Source organism: Cucurbita pepo, chromosome LG13, assembly GCF_002806865.2.
Source record: "Cucurbita pepo subsp. pepo cultivar mu-cu-16 chromosome LG13, ASM280686v2, whole genome shotgun sequence".
In the NCBI taxonomy this organism is placed as follows: Eukaryota; Viridiplantae; Streptophyta; class Magnoliopsida; order Cucurbitales; family Cucurbitaceae; genus Cucurbita; species Cucurbita pepo.
The window spans coordinates 2042933-2062762 of NC_036650.1; the positions used below are offsets into that span (position 1 = coordinate 2042933).

At 37.8% G+C, this 19830-nt stretch overlaps 3 protein-coding genes across 8 annotated transcripts; 1 reads left to right on the plus strand and 2 right to left on the minus strand.

The window, feature by feature from the left end:
- Nucleotides 1–293: 293 nt before the first annotated feature.
- On the minus strand, nt 294–5792 carry LOC111808185 (short-chain dehydrogenase TIC 32, chloroplastic-like). Of its 2 annotated transcripts, none has more exons than XM_023694023.1 (8): nt 5484–5792; nt 3713–3944; nt 3453–3532; nt 2615–2768; nt 1767–1845; nt 1382–1466; nt 885–931; nt 294–751 (listed from the first exon to the last, which is right to left on the minus strand). In XM_023694023.1, the coding sequence occupies exons 1-8, from the start codon at nt 5587–5589 to the stop codon at nt 593–595; spliced, it is 942 nt and encodes a 313-aa protein (XP_023549791.1). In that variant the 5' UTR covers nt 5590–5792; the 3' UTR covers nt 294–592. The 2 variants fall into 2 exon arrangements, with proteins under 2 accessions (XP_023549791.1, XP_023549792.1); XM_023694024.1 differs by having other exon boundaries at nt 1382–1463; nt 5484–5791.
- Nucleotides 5793–6828: 1036 nt separating this feature from the next.
- LOC111808183 (SKP1-like protein 21) lies at nt 6829–16088 on the plus strand. Of its 5 annotated transcripts, none has more exons than XM_023694018.1 (10): nt 6829–6946; nt 11186–11526; nt 11814–12035; nt 12173–12364; nt 12446–12556; nt 12835–12910; nt 13187–13296; nt 13383–13564; nt 15132–15262; nt 15535–16088. In XM_023694018.1, the coding sequence occupies exons 2-10, from the start codon at nt 11491–11493 to the stop codon at nt 15582–15584; spliced, it is 1110 nt and encodes a 369-aa protein (XP_023549786.1). In that variant the 5' UTR covers nt 6829–6946; nt 11186–11490; the 3' UTR covers nt 15585–16088. The 5 variants fall into 5 exon arrangements, with proteins under 5 accessions (XP_023549786.1, XP_023549784.1, XP_023549788.1 ...); XM_023694016.1 differs by lacking the exon at nt 6829–6946 and adding an exon at nt 8903–9020; XM_023694020.1 differs by lacking the exon at nt 6829–6946 and adding an exon at nt 8903–9020 and having other exon boundaries at nt 11233–11526.
- A 1024-nt stretch (nt 16089–17112) lies between these two features.
- Nucleotides 17113–19008, minus strand: LOC111809194. The gene is made up of 2 exons (XM_023695579.1): nt 18523–19008; nt 17113–17547 (listed from the first exon to the last, which is right to left on the minus strand). Exons 1-2 carry the CDS (start codon nt 19006–19008, stop codon nt 17257–17259), a joined length of 777 nt encoding a protein of 258 aa, XP_023551347.1. The 3' UTR covers nt 17113–17256.
- Between the last annotated feature and the right edge of the window lie 822 nt (nt 19009–19830).

The window sequence follows — 19830 nt, forward strand, 5'->3', positions numbered from 1 at the left end:
AAACGATATAGAATGATCAAAAGTTACATAAACCGAGATTATTCATTAGTAAACATACGAATGATTACCTCATCATTAATAAACATCTCAATGACAGAAGTATATCACTAATACATTTAATTCGTAAAAATAGCTGCTAACAAACATAAAAATATTATATCAATAATAAAAAGTAATTGATGACATGTATTGACTATTGATGTAAAGATTATTTGTCAACAATAGACAAAAAAAAAAAAAAAAAAAAAAAAAAAAAAAAAAAAAAAAAAAAAAAAAAAAAAAAAAAANTATCATAATAGAATATAGAAATGATAATTACCAACAACGTTCTAACGACTTCCCACAATGCACGAATACATATGCGTTACCAATCCAAAACCAACTAGAATGATTGAATCTTTAATACGTTATTTTTTTAGGACACGATTTCTATTTGTAATGTAATACTCCACAAACACGCTCAACACAACCTAACTAAGTAGAAACACTGTAATAATAACGAACAGAGAAAAAAGTAGACATAGTTTAACTGTATTACATTTCTTTAGACCAGGTTCAAGTTCCACACTTCAGACGAGAAATGAGAATCGGATTATTTGATTAAGTTAGTCGTAAAATCCCAAAGTTTCTTAGCGAGATCAACATCCTGGCCATGTTGGGTTGGCTTGTGTAGGTTACTGTTCATAAAATACTCACCACTCACTCCCTTTACTTGTGGATGCAATGCCAGATAGCAGGTTGTTGCTGCACCCTGCAAAACACATCGCTTCAATATTGGCCAAGTTATGTCACATAATCTCGTCAAAGTTACAAAGTCCTTGTTCGTGACAATATCTCAGTTTTTGTAAGCGTATGTAAAGTAGACGCCAGAGAATGAAGCTCACCTGTTGAACATTTTTAAATATGAGTTTGCCGACGGTGTTTGCTAGACCTGCAAGAAAAACAAAGGGCTGTTGGATTAGAAAACTCCTAGGAAGATGGTTTCAAGAGAGATATCTACTGAGCTGAACTTCTGCAGTTTAGATATGTAGAAAGAAGTTGTCAATCAAGATGCAAGATAAAGATGGTCAACTGAAGCAAGAAAGACAAAGAACCAGGTAATGTGAGAGAGACTTCACGAGAAAAGGAAACATCTAAACTTTTAGCTAAGAAAAGAAAGAAACTCATAAGTCGAAACTATGAAATCCCACGTTGGTTGAGGAAAGGAGAACGATGCATTCTTTACAAGGGTGTGGAAATCTCTCTCTAGTAAACGCGTTTTAAAACCTTTGAGGGAATCTCGAAAAAGAAAGCACAAAGAAGACAATATCTACTAGCGGTGGGCTTGGGCGGTTACAGAAACCATGTTTAAAAATTTGACGTTTGATGTCTAAGGTATTACCATTGCCATAATTGAAGTGGCGGAAAAGATTTGTGGTGATTATCCCTGGGTGAAGTGAGTTCGCAGTTATGTTTACTCCTTCTTCCTGTACAAGAAGAAACCATCAATTTTAAATGGTTTACCACAACCATTCTTAGTAAACAAAACCAGGAAAAATGACGAAATTCTAAATTAAAAAATCAACAAAAATGAACTCCTGAGCTCAATGAAGCATATAAATGCCTTTCATCGGATGTCCCCCAGGGTAACTAGAAGTAATAATGAAATGAACCGAGTTTTGGCAATGAAGAAAGGACTCGAATTTATCATCTAAAGCCATACAACCTTTCTTGTTTATCATGTTTGGTTTGTTTGTTTTCATCATCAACTAGAGAAGTATCCGTACCTTGAAACGTCGTGTAAGTTCATTGGCATGCAGAATATTAGATAACTTCGATTGGCCATAAGCCTGCATTTTATTGTACCTACAATGACAGATTTTAAACAACTATCAAACTTTTACATGAACAAATGTAAATGACTGTTGAAGGATAAACTCAAAGAATAACAATGTCCTTGCATGCTCAAAGGTCAAGGTTTAGAACTATACATTCCACCCTAAGCATCCTGTGGAAAGTTCGGGACATACTATTAATTTATCTACACGTTTTCGTTCGAGCAAGAAAAACGGAGTGATATTTATCAAACTAGAACTGAGCCCAAAAGCTTACAGCTTAAGTCAGGTAAATATTTGATCCTTCATTTAATTTGTAATACTCCGCTCTGGGTTGGTTCGGATATTACTTTCTTCAACAAAACCCAACAAGTGGAGTATTTATATCAATTCGAAAGGAAGCGACACTGTCTAGACCTCCTCGACGAATACTACGTTAACCTAGTAGCTACAACTAAATCCAAAAGTTTTAAGCTAATAGTTTAGATTATATTTAATCTTTTTAAAAACATACATTCTTATTCTAAACAATATTTATGAAGCGAAGATTGAATGCGTCAAAATCGGTATATGCTTAAAACCGAGCGAACAGAAAGAAGGCAGCAAGCAGCAATACCCAAACTGGGTTACAACTTGTCAGTTTCCAGTCTTCAGACAATGCAAGAAATTGAAAATCAGCCTCCATTAGGTAGGAGGAAAGCAAAACATAGCCAACCGCTTAATTCCCTATTCTCAAACAATGCTTCCCAAACCATAAAAAGGCATTCCATTCTTGTTTCTGCACGCTTAAAAAAGTGTACCTTGATTCATCGTTAATTCCATCGAATTGGATGCCTTCAGGATATGTGTAACGATGAGCTTCTGAGGAGACGTTTACAATTCTACCTTCTTTCTCACTTTCAACAGCAGTTTTCTTCATATTTTCCAAAAGTAGATCCGTCAAAAGGAAATGGCCTGCATAAACTCGGAGTATCAAATTGGGTCAGGAATAATGATGAGCTGAAACACAATAAGTTAGGTTCCTTATAATTATTGTACACTAGGGAACTATCAATCAATTCTATTTTCAAAATTGAATGGAGGAGATCTTAGTTGTTATGATGATGAGAGATAAAGACCAAGGAGGACAATAAGAAGACGTATATTATCCAAAAAATTATGCAAGAAAAGCTACAAGTAGTACAAGCAGAGAATTAGAGCCCGTAAAGTGCTTACAAACACTTCTTTCTTTTAAAGTTCTTAAAAGCACTTTATTGAACTCTTAGAAAGTCATTCCAATTAGGCCCAAAAAACCAACTCCACTTCAATGAATGTTGATATAAAACTTTCTCATCGTAGCAGCCACAATATCAATGCAATAAACCAAAGTTCCTAAAGCTAAGCAAGGCCTACGGCCCAATCTCCCCATGGCCACAACCTCACTTTCTCAGCCTTTCATATCGAGGCATAACAAGTTGGACTCACCCATATTTAAAAGCAGTAAAATCATGCAACATCAAATTGCCCTAGTTGTTTTCTGTATCAATATACCAAACTCTTGATGAGTCAATGGTTTCAAGTGTATCCTATATATTTTCTTGCCAGTTCACATATATTACAAGTTTTCATTATACAAGAAGAATCTAGTATATAACGTACCTAAGTGGTTTGTTGCAAATTGCTGTTCTATGTTATCTTTTGAAAGTCCAAAAGGGGTAGCCATTATTCCTGCATTATTACTTCCACCAAATAAAAAGAAAAGAGATGAAAAAAAAGTCACTAACTTGTACTACATCTTCAATTATATAGCTATATATCAAGGCAAGTAAATCCACGACTAGCAGGAGCGAGTAAGCAGCTGTGCATCAATACAGAAACAAACTACTTAACATGTCACTGTAATGCCTGTCAATTCTTACATGAGGATGTTAAGTGGAAACCCGGACGACTGGTAATCTGAGGCAAATTTTCTTACAGATGCCATGGAGCTAAGATCCAACTCCATGGTATCAATTTTTGCAGAGGGATTCTCATTGACAATGGTTTCTTTGACATTTCTACCAGCTTCTAAATTCCTAACACCCATAATGACATGAACTCCACGTAAGGCAAGAACACGCGCAGTTTCAGAGCCAATACCGCTCGATGCTCCTGTGACATAAGCAAGGATTAGCTTGTAAGTGCAACTAGCAATGTTTGATTCCAAAGCAAAAAAAAGGAATAAAATTCAGAAAACTGCAAAAATGTGGTTGCAGCATTAATCTTGCGTTTAGTTTAGTAATGAAGACCAAGCCAAGAGAGCGCTTATTTAAATGGTAAAACTAGTCACCAACCGTGCTTAGAAAAACATGTAGGAGACCCTTCATTTCAAGAGAAAATAAAAACCTGCAACAGCTCAAGCCCAAGCCTAAGCCCACCGCTAACAGATATTGCCCGCTTTGGCCTGTTACATATCGCCGTCAACCTCACGGTTTTAAAATGCGTCTGTTAGGGAGAGGTTTCCACACTCTTACAAAGAATGTTTCATTCCCCTCTTCAACCCCAATGTGGGATCTCACAGTCCAGTCCACCCTCCTTGGGAGCCCAACGTCCTCATTGGCACACCGCCTGGCATCCAACTCTGATACCATTTGTAACAGCCCAAGCCCACCGCTAACAGATATTGTCCGTTTTGGTCCGTTATATTGTCGTCAGCCTCACATATTTAAAACATGTCACTCTTATAAAGAATACTTCATTCCTGTAACAGCCCAGATCCACCGCTAGCAGATATTGTCCTCTTTGGGCTTTCCCTTTCGGGCTTCCCCTCAAGGCTTTAAAACGCGTTTGCTAGGGGAAGGTTTCCACACCCTTATAAAGGGTCTCTTGTTCTCCTCCCCAACCAATGTGGGACATCACAATTCCCCTCTCCAACCAAGGTGGGACCTCACAAAACCAAACAACTTTTCTCATACCACTTAACAAACTTTCAGTTAGAATTTCTTTCCTCAATCTCTTTTTACAGCAATAGAAACCTGAAGTCAAAAGCCATCCCAACATTTTTCTTTTGTCAACGCATTCTTTAAGTCTCCATAGTTTGCCAACAATGACGTATTAGTTTTCAGAATTTCTTTTGATTCAGTGTTTGTAGTTCAAAAAATGTAATGATCGTCTTTACTATTAAAATTCTTGTCAAGAAACTCATAGCAAAACAAACAAAACTACTACAGTCCAAACTCAATTCAGAAGTGTTCAAAATAAATTGAGATTTATAATGATGTCGAACAAAAATTTAGGCCCAAATACCGCCACACTGTTATAAGGTCACCGTGTTTCAATTCTAATGGATTTCCACTCTGGAACTACAATTGGAACTAGAATAGTGCATTTTTTAAACCAAGTACAAAGTTCACATGATTTATATATATAATTTAGCCAAAAATAAACTTCAATCCGAATCGAATCACTCATCACATTTTGACCTAGAAACACTAGGAGGAATAAAAAGAAGAAGATCTATATGTTACAGGCATTAAAAACGCAAGCCGCACAAGTTTCGAACACAAAATCATGTTCGTAAATTGAAGAAAATCCAAAAAACTCAGATGCATAATTGAAGGAGGCGCACAAGTAAAAGAAAATTAGGATAAGACGCAGTTCAAAATTCAGAGAAAAATACAAAAAGAATAGATGCTTAGAGTAAATCAGGACCTGTAACAATGGCGGTGAGACCAGTGCCATCGATTCCGTCTGTAACCTCCTCAGCAGTGGAAGAGGACGAAAATCCAGAGGGTCCTTTTCTTCTTAATAACCACATTGAATCGATTCGAGATGGAATTTGAAGACGCACTCAGGTGTTTTCTTAATCTGCAAATCCGTCTGCAACTTTGAGCATTTAATGATCAAGCACCGACGGTCGAATTGTGGGGTTCATAAGAACCATGCATTCTGCCACGGCGCCTCACATGGCACTCGTGCCCGCAACAAACTAGCACTAATTGGCAAGTCAAGAACACACAACTTCGGAGGCTTAAAGGTGTAATAATTGCCCAATCTCAATTAAAACGTTCAATGGTTACATCATTCTCAAATTTAGAAAAAAAAAAAAAAAAACTACCAAAATAACTGTAAGAACACAAATAGTGTCATTTTTTTACTTTCCTTTCAAATTTTCAAAACGTGTTTGCTAGAGAGAGATTCTCTTCTCCATGTGAGATCTCACAGTCCACTCCCTTCGGATCTAGTGTCCTCGGCACACCGCCTATGTCTGACTCTGATACCATTTGTAACAGCCCAAGCCCACCATTATGAAATATTATCTGCTTTGGACTGTTAAATGATATATTAATTTATTTCATGAAACCATATTACTTTTATAAATTAGAGGTGCACTGGGTTATTTTGGGTTGAGGTGCACCAAGTCATCGATGACCCAAATGACTCGAACCAAGTTCACAACTCAAACCTCTATTTTCTGGTTGAGTCGGGTCGTGAAGTTAGCCATTTAAAAAACTATATTTATCCTACATTAATAACTAAAATCTCATACAATACCAAACATTCACTAGTCACATACAAAATTTAAAGGTAGAGTAACGTTGAGTTATGAACCATATTTTCAGGTCGGTCGAGTTGACCATACTCAAAAAGTCAAAACTCACGAACCAAATAAAAAAATTTCGATTTAAAAAAATTTAACCCAACTCAATCTTAGGTTAGACGGTTAAAATTATTCGAATCATACGAAGGGTGTTATAAATACAATTATTTATTTATTTTTCTATATACGTAGTTGCCCTAAACTTTGAAACGTCATATTTTTTAGAGTGTCGAAGGCCCACGACGAAGCCCATAAGATTCCGGCGAAGTCAAGTCTGATGAGGCTGCGTCGGCTTCCACCCGAAACCCTAACTACCGTCACGTGCGGCGGCCAGCTTCGTTGATAGAGATCACGTGCCGAACACGAACCGCACACAAATTGTTAAGCAAAGCGTAAGAGAAAATTAAAAAAAAAAAAAAAGAAAAAAAGAAAAAAATTAAAATTAAAAAATTAAAAAAAAAAAAAAAAATCTGAAAGTGCAGAATATCAACAGAGGCCAGTCTGAAACCCTATCTCCAGCTCCTCCTTCTTCTTCCAATCTTTCATTTTCTGTGCAACATTTCCATTTTGCAAGGTATCAATTTATGTTCTTCATCTTTCTGTGTTCCATTTCGCTATGTTTCCATCTCTATTGTGTTTTTCCGTTTTTTAATTTGTCTTTTTGGCTCCTATTGGTTGGGATTTTGATTCATTTCGTTACCTTCAAGAGGGGGTTTTGTGAACATGAGCTTGATTTTTGGGAACGAATTGCATTGGTTGTTTTTTTCTCTCCATGGAAATGGACTTCGTTATTGTTATTATTATTTTTTAATTTGCCGTGATAGGATACGATTCGTGATTCTAATTAATTAGATTTGTTTTGTTTTTTTGAAAAAAAGAGGAAATGGGTGTTGAATTTTCGGTTTTTGATGGTTTTAGTTTGTTCGTTTGCTGGCATATAGCTGCAGTAGTTAAATTTTACCGTTCTCTTAATTGAAATCTGGGCAGCGGAAAATTTGAGATTTCCTCGACTTTTGTTCTATGTACCATGCTCTATGGATTATGTAGCAATATTGAGAATTTGTGGAACGTTTCTTTGTGTTGTGGCTGAAGTGTGGTTAGAAATGGAGTCCACTCGCTACTGTTGAAGTTGATTCAAATATCTATTCAGGCAGTGCACGAAATTTTTTGAAATTGAACAGTATTTTCTTCTTTAGCTTTGAAATTTGATTTTGAGAGTTAAGTTTTGTTAGTTCTTTAGAGATTAGCTTCTTGTGGCTAGGATTTTAGATTTTGGGTGAATCATTTGATATAATTATAGAATAATGCAATTAATGAGAGTAAAGTTGAAGGATGTGGTTGAGCTTGCGTTTGTAGGTGACTGTTGACCACAGTGATTGAGTGCTTCTTGGAAGGTCTATCCTTGTAATTCCAACCAACTGAAATAATTTTATCTTTCAATCCAAAGAAAAAAAAATCAGAGGTTTTGGTCACATCTCTAATCGCAAATGGATTACCTCGAGTTTTAAGCAGAATAAGTATCAAATTCATACTNTAAAACGTTCAATGGTTACATCATTCTCAAATTAAAAAAAAAAAAAAAAAAAACTACCAAAATAACTGTAAGAACACAAATAGTGTCATTTTTTTACTTTCCTTTCAAATTTTCAAAACGTGTTTGCTAGAGAGAGATTCTCTTCTCCATGTGAGATCTCACAGTCCACTCCCTTCGGATCTAGTGTCCTCGGCACACCGCCTATGTCTGACTCTGATACCATTTGTAACAGCCCAAGCCCACCATTATGAAATATTATCTGCTTTGGACTGTTAAATGATATATTAATTTATTTCATGAAACCATATTACTTTTATAAATTAGAGGTGCACTGGGTTATTTTGGGTTGAGGTGCACCAAGTCATCGATGACCCAAATGACTCGAACCAAGTTCACAACTCAAACCTCTATTTTCTGGTTGAGTCGGGTCGTGAAGTTAGCCATTTAAAAAACTATATTTATCCTACATTAATAACTAAAATCTCATACAATACCAAACATTCACTAGTCACATACAAAATTTAAAGGTAGAGTAACGTTGAGTTATGAACCATATTTTCAGGTCGGTCGAGTTGACCATACTCAAAAAGTCAAAACTCACGAACCAAATAAAAAAATTTCGATTTAAAAAAATTTAACCCAACTCAATCTTAGGTTAGACGGTTAAAATTATTCGAATCATACGAAGGGTGTTATAAATACAATTATTTATTTATTTTTCTATATACGTAGTTGCCCTAAACTTTGAAACGTCATATTTTTTAGAGTGTCGAAGGCCCACGACGAAGCCCATAAGATTCCGGCGAAGTCAAGTCTGATGAGGCTGCGTCGGCTTCCACCCGAAACCCTAACTACCGTCACGTGCGGCGGCCAGCTTCGTTGATAGAGATCACGTGCCGAACACGAACCGCACACAAATTGTTAAGCAAAGCGTAAGAGAAAATTAAAAAAAAAAAAAAAGAAAAAAAGAAAAAAATTAAAATTAAAAAATTAAAAAAAAAAAAAAAAATCTGAAAGTGCAGAATATCAACAGAGGCCAGTCTGAAACCCTATCTCCAGCTCCTCCTTCTTCTTCCAATCTTTCATTTTCTGTGCAACATTTCCATTTTGCAAGGTATCAATTTATGTTCTTCATCTTTCTGTGTTCCATTTCGCTATGTTTCCATCTCTATTGTGTTTTTCCGTTTTTTAATTTGTCTTTTTGGCTCCTATTGGTTGGGATTTTGATTCATTTCGTTACCTTCAAGAGGGGGTTTTGTGAACATGAGCTTGATTTTTGGGAACGAATTGCATTGGTTGTTTTTTTCTCTCCATGGAAATGGACTTCGTTATTGTTATTATTATTTTTTAATTTGCCGTGATAGGATACGATTCGTGATTCTAATTAATTAGATTTGTTTTGTTTTTTTGAAAAAAAGAGGAAATGGGTGTTGAATTTTCGGTTTTTGATGGTTTTAGTTTGTTCGTTTGCTGGCATATAGCTGCAGTAGTTAAATTTTACCGTTCTCTTAATTGAAATCTGGGCAGCGGAAAATTTGAGATTTCCTCGACTTTTGTTCTATGTACCATGCTCTATGGATTATGTAGCAATATTGAGAATTTGTGGAACGTTTCTTTGTGTTGTGGCTGAAGTGTGGTTAGAAATGGAGTCCACTCGCTACTGTTGAAGTTGATTCAAATATCTATTCAGGCAGTGCACGAAATTTTTTGAAATTGAACAGTATTTTCTTCTTTAGCTTTGAAATTTGATTTTGAGAGTTAAGTTTTGTTAGTTCTTTAGAGATTAGCTTCTTGTGGCTAGGATTTTAGATTTTGGGTGAATCATTTGATATAATTATAGAATAATGCAATTAATGAGAGTAAAGTTGAAGGATGTGGTTGAGCTTGCGTTTGTAGGTGACTGTTGACCACAGTGATTGAGTGCTTCTTGGAAGGTCTATCCTTGTAATTCCAACCAACTGAAATAATTTTATCTTTCAATCCAAAGAAAAAAAAATCAGAGGTTTTGGTCACATCTCTAATCGCAAATGGATTACCTCGAGTTTTAAGCAGAATAAGTATCAAATTCATACTTGTAACGTTGTTTGAAGGAGGAAGTTCAATATTTTTCCATCACCAAATTGGATTATTCTCTGTAAGGATCAAAGCAATAAATATCTTTGTGTGTTCTCTACGAACTTCTGTCCATCTTTAATAGTTTTAATATGCTCAACTGCCAGCAGGCAGCACCCCTTCTGTGCACTAAAGACTTTCAGGTTCAGCTCATGTTCAGTAGTTTTTTTTGGCAAGGTGAAGGTCAGGGTTAGTATCAAGGTGGCTACTTTTTACTTCCGTTGACCATTGTAGGATTTCTTTTAAGGAAAGATGAGTAGAGGATCTTGCATTTTTCTTCGATTCTAGATGGAATTTTTTTCTTTGGCACTCCTGTACCATTAGTCAGGTTTCCGTGTTCAAGATGAAAGTTATTGATGAACCAGAGTGTATTTTATTTATCTATTTATGATTAAAACATCAACTTCTATTAAGAAAAAATGAAAGAGTTCAAGGGAATACAAAACCGAGCGTACAAAAGGGAACCCAGTTAAAGAAAAGGGCTTCGATCTTGCAAGATAGTGCCTGTAGAACAAATATAAAAAATCTTTGAAATCGAAGTTCAAAGAGAAACATGAAATCTAATAAGGGACCAAACATCGCTAGGATCCCTCTCCAAACCACTAAACACCATTATTCCTTAAACTGCAAAAGATTCCACATGATAACACACCCCAACTAACCACAGTAACTGACCCTTCTCATGAAAAAGTGGATGGAGGAGGAACTTCCCGATCGTGACACTAATGTCCCTATGACAGGCAAGCAAGAAGCTAAATGTCTGTAAGTAAGAATTTCAAATAGAACGCGCGAACTCACATCCCCAAAGAATGTGATCTATTTCTTCCTTCGCCTTCTGACAAAGAATACAACAAAACAACCAAATACCAATACATCCTCCGCGAAAAGATTTCACTTTCATAGGAATCTTTATCCTCCAAAGGACTGAAAAAATAGACTCACTAGTGGGAGTTTATTTTATTTATCTAAGAAATGATGCTCTATTCTTATAAACAAGGAATTTTGGTTAATCCACATCATTTTCCTACTTTTGTGTAAGGTATGTTATGTCCTTTTATTTTGACATGTTAAGTAAATATCCTAGTCTGTGTTTGCATGTTGCAAGTGGCTGATATAAAGTTTGCACATCTTTTCAATAATGTTCGCATTTATGTCTTTTGGTCTCAGGTTTTTGGTTATTTGCTAGTCCTTGATTGTGAGTCCCTTCTGTGTAGTGCAGCTAGCTCTCTAAACTTCTATTATCAATAAGAGGCATGCTTGTCTGGATTCTCCTTTTTATCCACTTTGGCAGTATTGATAAAGAGTTGAGAGTCTCAACAAAGTTAAGACCCTGAAGAAGTAGAATATTTATTTCTCTATGACTCCCTAATTCCTTCGAGGTGGTTCAAAGTGCTTACATTAGTATTCCTGAAAGAGTGATATTACTGAGTGACCTGTTTTCTTTGTGCGGCGACCACAAAGTGCTACATCAGATGACTGAAAGTGCTATGGCGGTAGTCAAACCTGAGGTACAATGCTTTACAAATTTACACTAGGACCAAGAAACTGTCTTGGTTTAAGAACATGGCACAAAATTTTCCATGGAGTTTTTTCACCTCCCACACGCACACAGTTTTTGGGATGATATGGATGATACATGTAATGCATTTAGGGGTTCTTGGAGATCCTATGTGTTTTGATGATCAGTATACAGCAGGCGACAGTTTAAGAAAAAATCACACTTATCTAAGTTGCTGCATCGGCCAATTCATTATTTGTTGGTTAATTTTCCTTCTGAAATGTGATTTTTTTCCAGATGAAGTCTTACATTTGGCTTCAAACTGCTGATGGCTCAATACAACAAGTTGAAGAAGAAGTTGCTATGTTTTGCCCTATGATTTGTCGGGAAATACTCCAAACAGGGATGGGATCCTCCAAGAATTATGCAATATCTCTTCCGCAGCGAGTGAATCCTGCTATATTAGGCTTAATTCTTGACTATTGCAGGTTCCATCAAGTACCGGGTCGCTCCAATAAGGTCAGTATATCTCTGAACCTGTTCTTTCCTCTAACCACAATCATCAGTTATGGAGATGTGGAGATTGAATGGACGCTGTTACTTATGGACAACTCAGTAGTCATATTACAAATGAACATGGGTATTATTTTCCATAGGAGCGTAAGACGTTTGATGAGAAATTCATTCGCATGGATACAAAAAAGCTATGTGAGTTGACGTCTGCTGCTGACAGCCTACAATTGAAACCGTTGGTTGATCTAACTAGTCGAGCACTTGCTCGAATTATTGAAGGAAAGACTCCAGAGGAGATAAGGGAGACATTTCACCTACCTGATGATCTCACAGAGGTGCGTCCCACACTCACACCCAAAACCAACTCACACACTCACATATTCAGTTTAAGTGCTCACTCAGACTTAATTCTACAGGAAGAAAAGTTGGAGCCCTTACGCAACATAACAGATGATCCACGCATTCGGCTCTTAAATAGATTATATGCACGGAAAAGGAAAGAATTAAGAGAAAGAGAGAAATTGAAGGTAAATTACCTTTTTACTAATGGAAAAACAATATTCATAACAGTAGAACATATTAGGAGAAAGAGGATGAGGTATTCTCTAATAAAGAAAATGAAAATTACACGATAAAAAAAAAACCTAAAATACCCAAAAATCTGTACTTTTTGCTATTTTCTTCACATCCTTGTTTTTAACCCTATCCAAGGTTCTGAGTAGTATACTTAATCTGACTTTGAGTTGTGTTATATAATTTTAATCTCCCAATTGCAATTTAGCACGTCATTTTTCACATCTTTCAGAACGTTGAGATCGAGGAGCGGGTGGATGATAGATCAGTTGATGACCTTCTGTCATTTATAAATGGAGGAGACGGAGGTACTTGAGAATTGTTCACTCGTTCTTGCTCTTTCTGTCTCATTTCATGGTCTTAACTTTTTACTGGGCTGTCCTCTTTTCATGCTCTAGCCTTAATATCACATCTTGAATTTTAGTGTCCTTGTCAAGTAGTTTTGCAGTATATAAGAATTTGCCACAATTTACCTGTAAACATGGGGAGAGAAGTTGCTACTTATCCGTACTCTTTCGAGATTCTCAGTGCTAAATGTCTCTTATTTTTTCTTTGTAATTCAACCACTATTATTCCACACGCAGATTCAAAGGCAGTAAAAGCAAACAAAAACAAAAAGAAAAATCGGAGGAGAAAGGATCAACAGAAGGATTCTTCTTCAACCAATGAGAATGGGAACCATGATAAAATAGAGGTTTGCATCTGTGCATAATTTTTTGTATTTGGCCTCACATCAGAAGTAGCTCAAATTATTGAATTTTGCAATCTTATATTGTTTAGGAGTTGGATGCACTTCCTTCTTGTTGCCAGAATAATGAGTTTGACAAGATTTCGGGGGCATCTCCGAGTAGAACTGTGAAATCACAGGATTCAGCAGTTTCCATATATTCATCTAAGATCGAGTTCGATGATGCTGATATGTATGATGATCTAGATCCTGCGATGAAGGAGGAACTTGACAGGTCAGATATGTCAAATGAATGTTGTACTGAACCCTTTTTCCAACCCACTTTATTCAACTGTCGGGAAATGTTGAACAGTGGACAACATTGAACCTTTTTCTCACGTCTTAGTGCTTGCTTCTTCTGCGTGCTCATATGCTATAAGGTTCTAGGTGATATTTGAATTTAATTTCTGATTTGTGAAGTTCCGGTTTTCTTCTCTTTATTTAATGAGTGAATTGTTCTAATTTGGCTTTGTGGGATAGAAACGAAATGGTAATTATATTTTTTTTAGGCTTTGAGGATTTGTTTACTGAAAAATACGTAAGCTGTTAGAAACCATACACCATCTAGCCTAGCCTGTAGAAAAGAAATCATTCTTTCCCAAATTTCATGGGGAGGGGAAAAACAATGTCTTAGAAGTTGGGAATTGTTTTGATCGTCATTCTCCGAGGAAGAGGCAAAACATAATCAACTTGAATTCGGGACAGCTATTCGAAATCTTAGTGAAAGACTGGATTTGTTATCTCATGTTTGCTTTTCGTGAAAAAATACCAATTGAAGTGGAGGGCTTCTTCAAACAACAAGGAGCTGGGTCAACTATTCAATCAAATGATATTGAGCATGTTTCCCATCTCTTCTCGAGAAACAAGTGGGCTATTTCTTTGCAAAATTGTGCTCAATTTCATATGTGGCAATTCCGCCAAGATCTCTTCTTTAGTTGGGGGAAGAATCCGCACGAATCGGATTTTTTGAGGAACATATCGAGAGAGAATTGGATTTGGNGGGCTATTTCACCAATGTGAAACCAGAATCCATCGCATAACTGTCAGATGTCATTGGAGTAGGGGTGTTCGAAGAAGCAATGGGCTTCTTCCCTTTTTCCACCGTCTTCTTTCCGGTCATCTCAAGGTGAAGGAGATTGGTTAGGGAGAAGATTTCTTTGAGAGTAAGAACTCTCTTGAGAGGTAGTCTGCCAAGGAGTTTTCGACCCCTTTTATAGGCAAAATTTGAAAGTCGAAGCAAAATAAAATTAGAAATCATTCTTTCCCAAATTTCATGGGGAGGGGAAAACAATGTCTTAGAAGTTGTGACAAGTCTTTGAAGCCGAACAGCCAAATAATAGTGCAACTACCTCAACCCAGGATTTCATGTTCTCTTTTATCACATGGCAATGGTCATGAATATTTTGAATCATAAATATCTTTCATCAACGATACACACACTGTAACAGCTCAGCCCTCCCAAATACACACACTGTAACAGCTCAAGCCCTCCCAAATACACATACTGTAACAGTTCAAGCCCTCCCAAAGAAGACAATATGTGCTAGCGGTGGGCTTGGGTTTAGTCTGTTGCACACACATCAGGTAAATGACTGTTTTTACATGATGAGCAGTCCCTTGTACTAACCATAATGTCTCAAATGGATGTATATGTTATTATTTTCCTTGTATTAGTCTTCTGCCATATTGAAGTCGGTCTGAATCATATTTTCCAGGCATGTATGTGTAGTAGCTGATTGCGGTCGTCCTCAAAATCCACTTCTTTTTGTCACCATTTAAGTTAGTTAATCTCTTGGATGCAGGGAAGTAGAAGACTTTGCTAGAAGATTGAATTCAGATTGGCCAGAAAGAGTGCAAGAAATTCTATCGCTAGGCCAAGAAAGAAAACTGGTGACCGTATTAAATGGCAATGGTTCATCAACCAGATTCACAAGTAAGTTTTGTGTCAAAATTATTTCATGTCCTTAGAAGAGATCGTCTTAAACTTCGGTAATATCATATTTTAACTGCAAAATGCTGGTTGCTGGTAGATTCAATTAGGTGGTTATTAGTCGAGAATTAAAAATCTGACATTTCTCGTTAACCAAATATCGTATTACCATTGAAACGGATCACCACGACTGCACTGTTGAGAATATACGTAAAGTTCAAAGGTTTTGGAGTAGAACTATTGGAGTGACTGGTGCATTTCTTTGATATGTCTAGAACAGGTGCTGATAGGAGGTAGTAGTCTTCCTATCAGAGTTCGTAGGTAGTGCCAGTTAGAGACGACGACGGCGATCTGCTTTCCGGTACACGAACACGGTAGCTCAGTCGATTTGAATGAGCGGGATTGTGGGAGAAGCTACTGTTGGAGACATGAAAGGAAGCAAGAGTTTGCAGGATTTCAGTGTAAAAATGGTGGATGGGGAAGGTTTTATAGGGGCGGGCATTATTATGACATGAGAAAGATGCAAATTTTTGTTTTGTGGGATAGAGAAAGAGAGTCATAAAAGGAATGGGAGCGAGGGGAGGAAAAACTGGCGCTGTATCGCTGAGAGCATAATTGGCTCATCCCTTTTTCTTGAGCCTTTTTTTGTTTTTTTTTTGTTTTGGGTTTCTTCCATTTTGTTTGTTTGTAACTTGAGCCAGGCTTATTTTGGCTACATGTATTGTTGTTGAAATTAATGTCCGTTGCATAAAAAATGGTATCATCATTCTTTCCATTTGTTTGTAACCCCAATTTTGTCATTCAATAGTGAATCAGTTTTTGGTGATAATGCAAGGGAACATACTCCTTTCATATACTTCTACTAATTCTCACTTGTTTTTATACATATTCACTCGTAGATGAGCGACTCTCTCGACCACTAGAGATGTCTATGAGGTGGAGCTGGGACAGGATGAGTTTGAAAGAATAGAAAATTATTACGCCCCGATTGAAGTAACCAGAAGGGGGTTGGAAATGACTTGTGGGCAGGCTAAAACAAACTGGGATGACATCGACCATACTTTTTTGAAAGAATAGAAAATCATAACACCTTGATTAAAGTAACCAGAAAGGGGTTGGAAATAACTCGCCAGTGACGGATTTCTTGGCCCATTGGCAGGTTCAAACAATCTGGTAAGACATCGACGATGCTTTTTTGAAAGAATAGAAAATTGTAACACCCCGATTAAAGTAACAGGGTTAGAAATGACTCTGACAATTCTTTTTTGAAAGAATAGAAAATTGTAACACCCCAATTAAAGTAACCAGAAGAGGGTTAGAAATGACTCTCTGGCGACGGATTTCTTGGCTCGTTGGCAGGCCAAAACAAACTAGGATGACATCGACATGCTTTTTTGAAAGAATAGAAAATCATAACACCCTGATTAAACTAACCAGAAGAGGGCTTGAAATGACTTGGACCAAATGAAAGATTCACAGAAGAGGGCTTGAAATGACTTGGACCAAATGAAAGATTCACAGATTACCGAACCTACCCCTCCCTCTTTTTTTCTAATTCTTCTAATTCGAGGGGGATCCCGACTAAACCGATCATAGGAATACTAATTACAGTACCTATTATCTAAGAGGAATCTTTCCTGTAGTCTTAGCCATTTGTCTCACTTCCCTCCCCGTTTCTTCAAGTGGTCGTGCGAGACAACAAAAAGAGTCATAGATAATTATGAGGATATACCACATTCGGTTCGGTTCACCTCCAAATTTTTTTTTTGCATAAAGTTTCTACAAAAAAAAAATGAGACGTTTTTGTTTTGATCACTTGTGCACTAATCTCTACATGATCATAATCTCAGCCATGCAAAACCCAGAAAGTTACATTAATTAAGAACTTCCATTACAATCCAAAAACTCCAAACTATTCAAACATAATTGCTATCTTAAAACAAAAACAGAACAGATCAACCACAGTTATTTTGAATAATTAACCAAACAAAGCTCTCTCAATCTTTGGATTTTTTGACGGAGTAATATCTCTTCAATGCCTTTGGCACATACAAAGGCAACAAGATCCCAAACAGATTGAAGCTCCAAACCGCCATGTTCACCACCGCAAGCCCTCTTCCGATCATCTGCCGCCGCACAGACCCGCTGTACTCCTTGTCTTCCTTCGCGAACTCGTCCCGCAGCCACTCCGTCAATGTGAACACCCTTCTCGCGTTGTACAATACTGGCACGAACACTCGGATCGGCGTCGAGAATCTGTCGTTCCCCGCCACGCCTTCCATGAAACTCTGTTGACAAAACACAAAACAACTATAAATGATATATATAATTGTAACGGTCCAAAGCCCACTACTAATGACTTTCCCTTTCCATATTTCCCTTGAGACTTTTCGTTCTCCTCTCCTCTCCCTGCCCACCCCTTTGGAGCCCAAGATGCTCGTTGGCACTCATTCTCTTCAATCAACGAGAGAGGTTTCACACCATTATAAAGGCTTTGGAGCCCAAAGTGCTCGTTAGCACTCATTATCTTCTCTCATCGATGAGAGAGGTTTCCACACCATTATAAAGGGTGTCTCTCCTAGTGGGATCTCACAATACACCTCCTTGGACTCGTTGGCACTCATTCTCTTCTTCAATCGATGAGAGAGGTTTCCACACCCACGCCATTATAAAGGGTGTTTCGTTTTCCCCTCCAAGATCTCACAATCAACTCCTTTGGAGCCCAGAGTGCTCGTTGGTACTCATTCTCTTCTCCATCGATAAGAGAGGTTTCCACACATTATAAAGGGTATTTAGTTTCTCTCCAACAAGTGGAATCTCACAATCCACCACTTTGAGACCCAGTGTGCTCGTTGGCACTCATTCCATTCTCTCATCGATGGTAGAAGTTTCTACACTCTTATAAACGGGATTTCATTCTCCTTTCCAACTAATGTGACCGTCTCATTCTCCTTTTCAACTAATGTGAGATCTTACAATCCACCTTTTGGGCTAGTGTCCTCGTTGACACTCGTTCCCTCGTTTCCGTCCCCAATCGATGGGGAGAAGTTTCCACACCCTTATAAAGGGTCTCGTTACTTTCTCCCACCGATGTGGTTATGAAATCCTACATCGGTTGGAAAGGGGAATGAAACAACATTTATAAGAGGGTAAAAAACTATCTCTAAAAAGTGTTTTAAATATGGAAACCAAAGAGAATAGTATCAGGTAGCGGAGAACTTGAACCATTACAATAGTGGTACAGTCTTTTGAAGATGCTAAACCTGGCTAGCAAGAAGAAAGACATGGGGAGAAGCGGCTTTGATGCCTTCTTTATCTTCTTCAAAGAAGCCCTCCAGAATGTAGGCTATAGGGAGGAAGAATCCCACAACGATGGTGAAGAATCCATACAAGCGGAGCAGCCTATTCTCCTGGCTGAACACCGTCGGCTCTCCGGCGCCGGCCAGCGGCGGAAACGCCACTCTGGAAATGAAGTACATATACATCATAGAAAATACCACAAACGCCAAGTCTTCAGCGCACACCATCCCACTGGCTGAGAATATCACCACCACCGCAAGCGCATTCAGTTGCTGGAAACTCAGAAACGCCGCCGCCGCCGCCGCCCTCTTCTGCCCAACGCCGCCGGGTGATTTGATTCCCTCCTGCTGCTGCTGCTGCTGCTTTGGATCGCATGATTCTTTGTGAAGGATTTCTTGCTCCGTTGGGAGGCTTATGTCACTGCATGTGGGCCCCACTCCGCCGGACATTTTTTCCCAAGAAAAAGTGAAGTGAGGAAGAAAGGTGGAGAGAAAGGAAGGAAATGGGGATGGGAGTTTGAGGGGTGTGGTGGGGATAGTGGACACGTGGCAGTCTGGGAGGATTCGACGGGTCACAGTCTGCACGTGGTGGGTTTTGGTTGGTTAGTTGAGACACGTGGTGGAGTTTTGGTTTGTTATTGCCACGTGAAATTTGGATCCTAGCCATTTGAAACGGATAATTTAGAAGCTGAACAAATTAAATGTTTAAATTAAAATTTATTAAATACTAATATGAGATTTTCCTCAAATCATAATTATTTATCTTAAGAAATAGAAATGTTTAGTTATTTTTAAATATATATTTGATATAAATCTTTTTCATCTACGACCAACCTCCATGACGTCAGCGATGCAAACCTCCATGACATCGGCAATGCGAACCTCTACAACGGCGATGTGGTTCGCTGTCTAGCAAACCCTATTGACCTCCAACGAATCCAAATTTACAACAGTGATTGGACAGAACTGTGGTGTGCTAATTCTGTGACGAGCAATTCTGTGATGAGCAATGACCCACGAGAGACACCTGTTATGGACTGTGGGTAGCAAATCGAAATCGTGGGTATATCTCCTTTTGGGAGAGGTCAAAATTATAAGAGATTATTTGGTCAAAAGGTATGTTACGTGTCGGCGAATGGAGATAAATCATGGTATTGGTTTAGATTCAGCACACCGATTAGGGTTGATTAGGGTTAATTCAATTAAGCTGACACTTTATCATTGATTCAGTAAAGCGTTAGAGGTTTGGAACCCACAAATTCCTCGTGCTCG

Bases quoted from the DNA above. Each gene is read 5' to 3' on its own strand.
- LOC111809194 (XM_023695579.1), bottom strand. From the start codon at position 19,008: ATGTCCGGCGGAGTGGGGCCCACATGCAGTGACATAAGCCTCCCAACG. The intron at 17,548-18,522 runs GTTTAGCATCTT...TTTTGTCAACAG, and splicing joins TCTTTCTTCTTGCTAGCCAG to AGTTTCATGGAAGGCGTGGC.
- LOC111808185 (XM_023694023.1), bottom strand. From the start codon at position 5,589: ATGTGGTTATTAAGAAGAAAAGGACCCTCTGGATTTTCGTCCTCTTCC. The intron at 3,945-5,483 runs GTCCTGATTTAC...CTTATGTCACAG, and splicing joins TCTCACCGCCATTGTTACAG to GAGCATCGAGCGGTATTGGC. The intron at 1,846-2,614 runs GTACACTTTTTT...CTGTCATTGTAG, and splicing joins GGAATTAACGATGAATCAAG to GTACAATAAAATGCAGGCTT.
- LOC111808183 (XM_023694018.1), top strand. From the start codon at position 11,491: ATGACTGAAAGTGCTATGGCGGTAGTCAAACCTGAG. The intron at 12,036-12,172 runs GTCAGTATATCT...TATTTTCCATAG, and splicing joins TACCGGGTCGCTCCAATAAG to GAGCGTAAGACGTTTGATGA. The intron at 12,557-12,834 runs GTAAATTACCTT...CACATCTTTCAG, and splicing joins GAGAAAGAGAGAAATTGAAG to AACGTTGAGATCGAGGAGCG.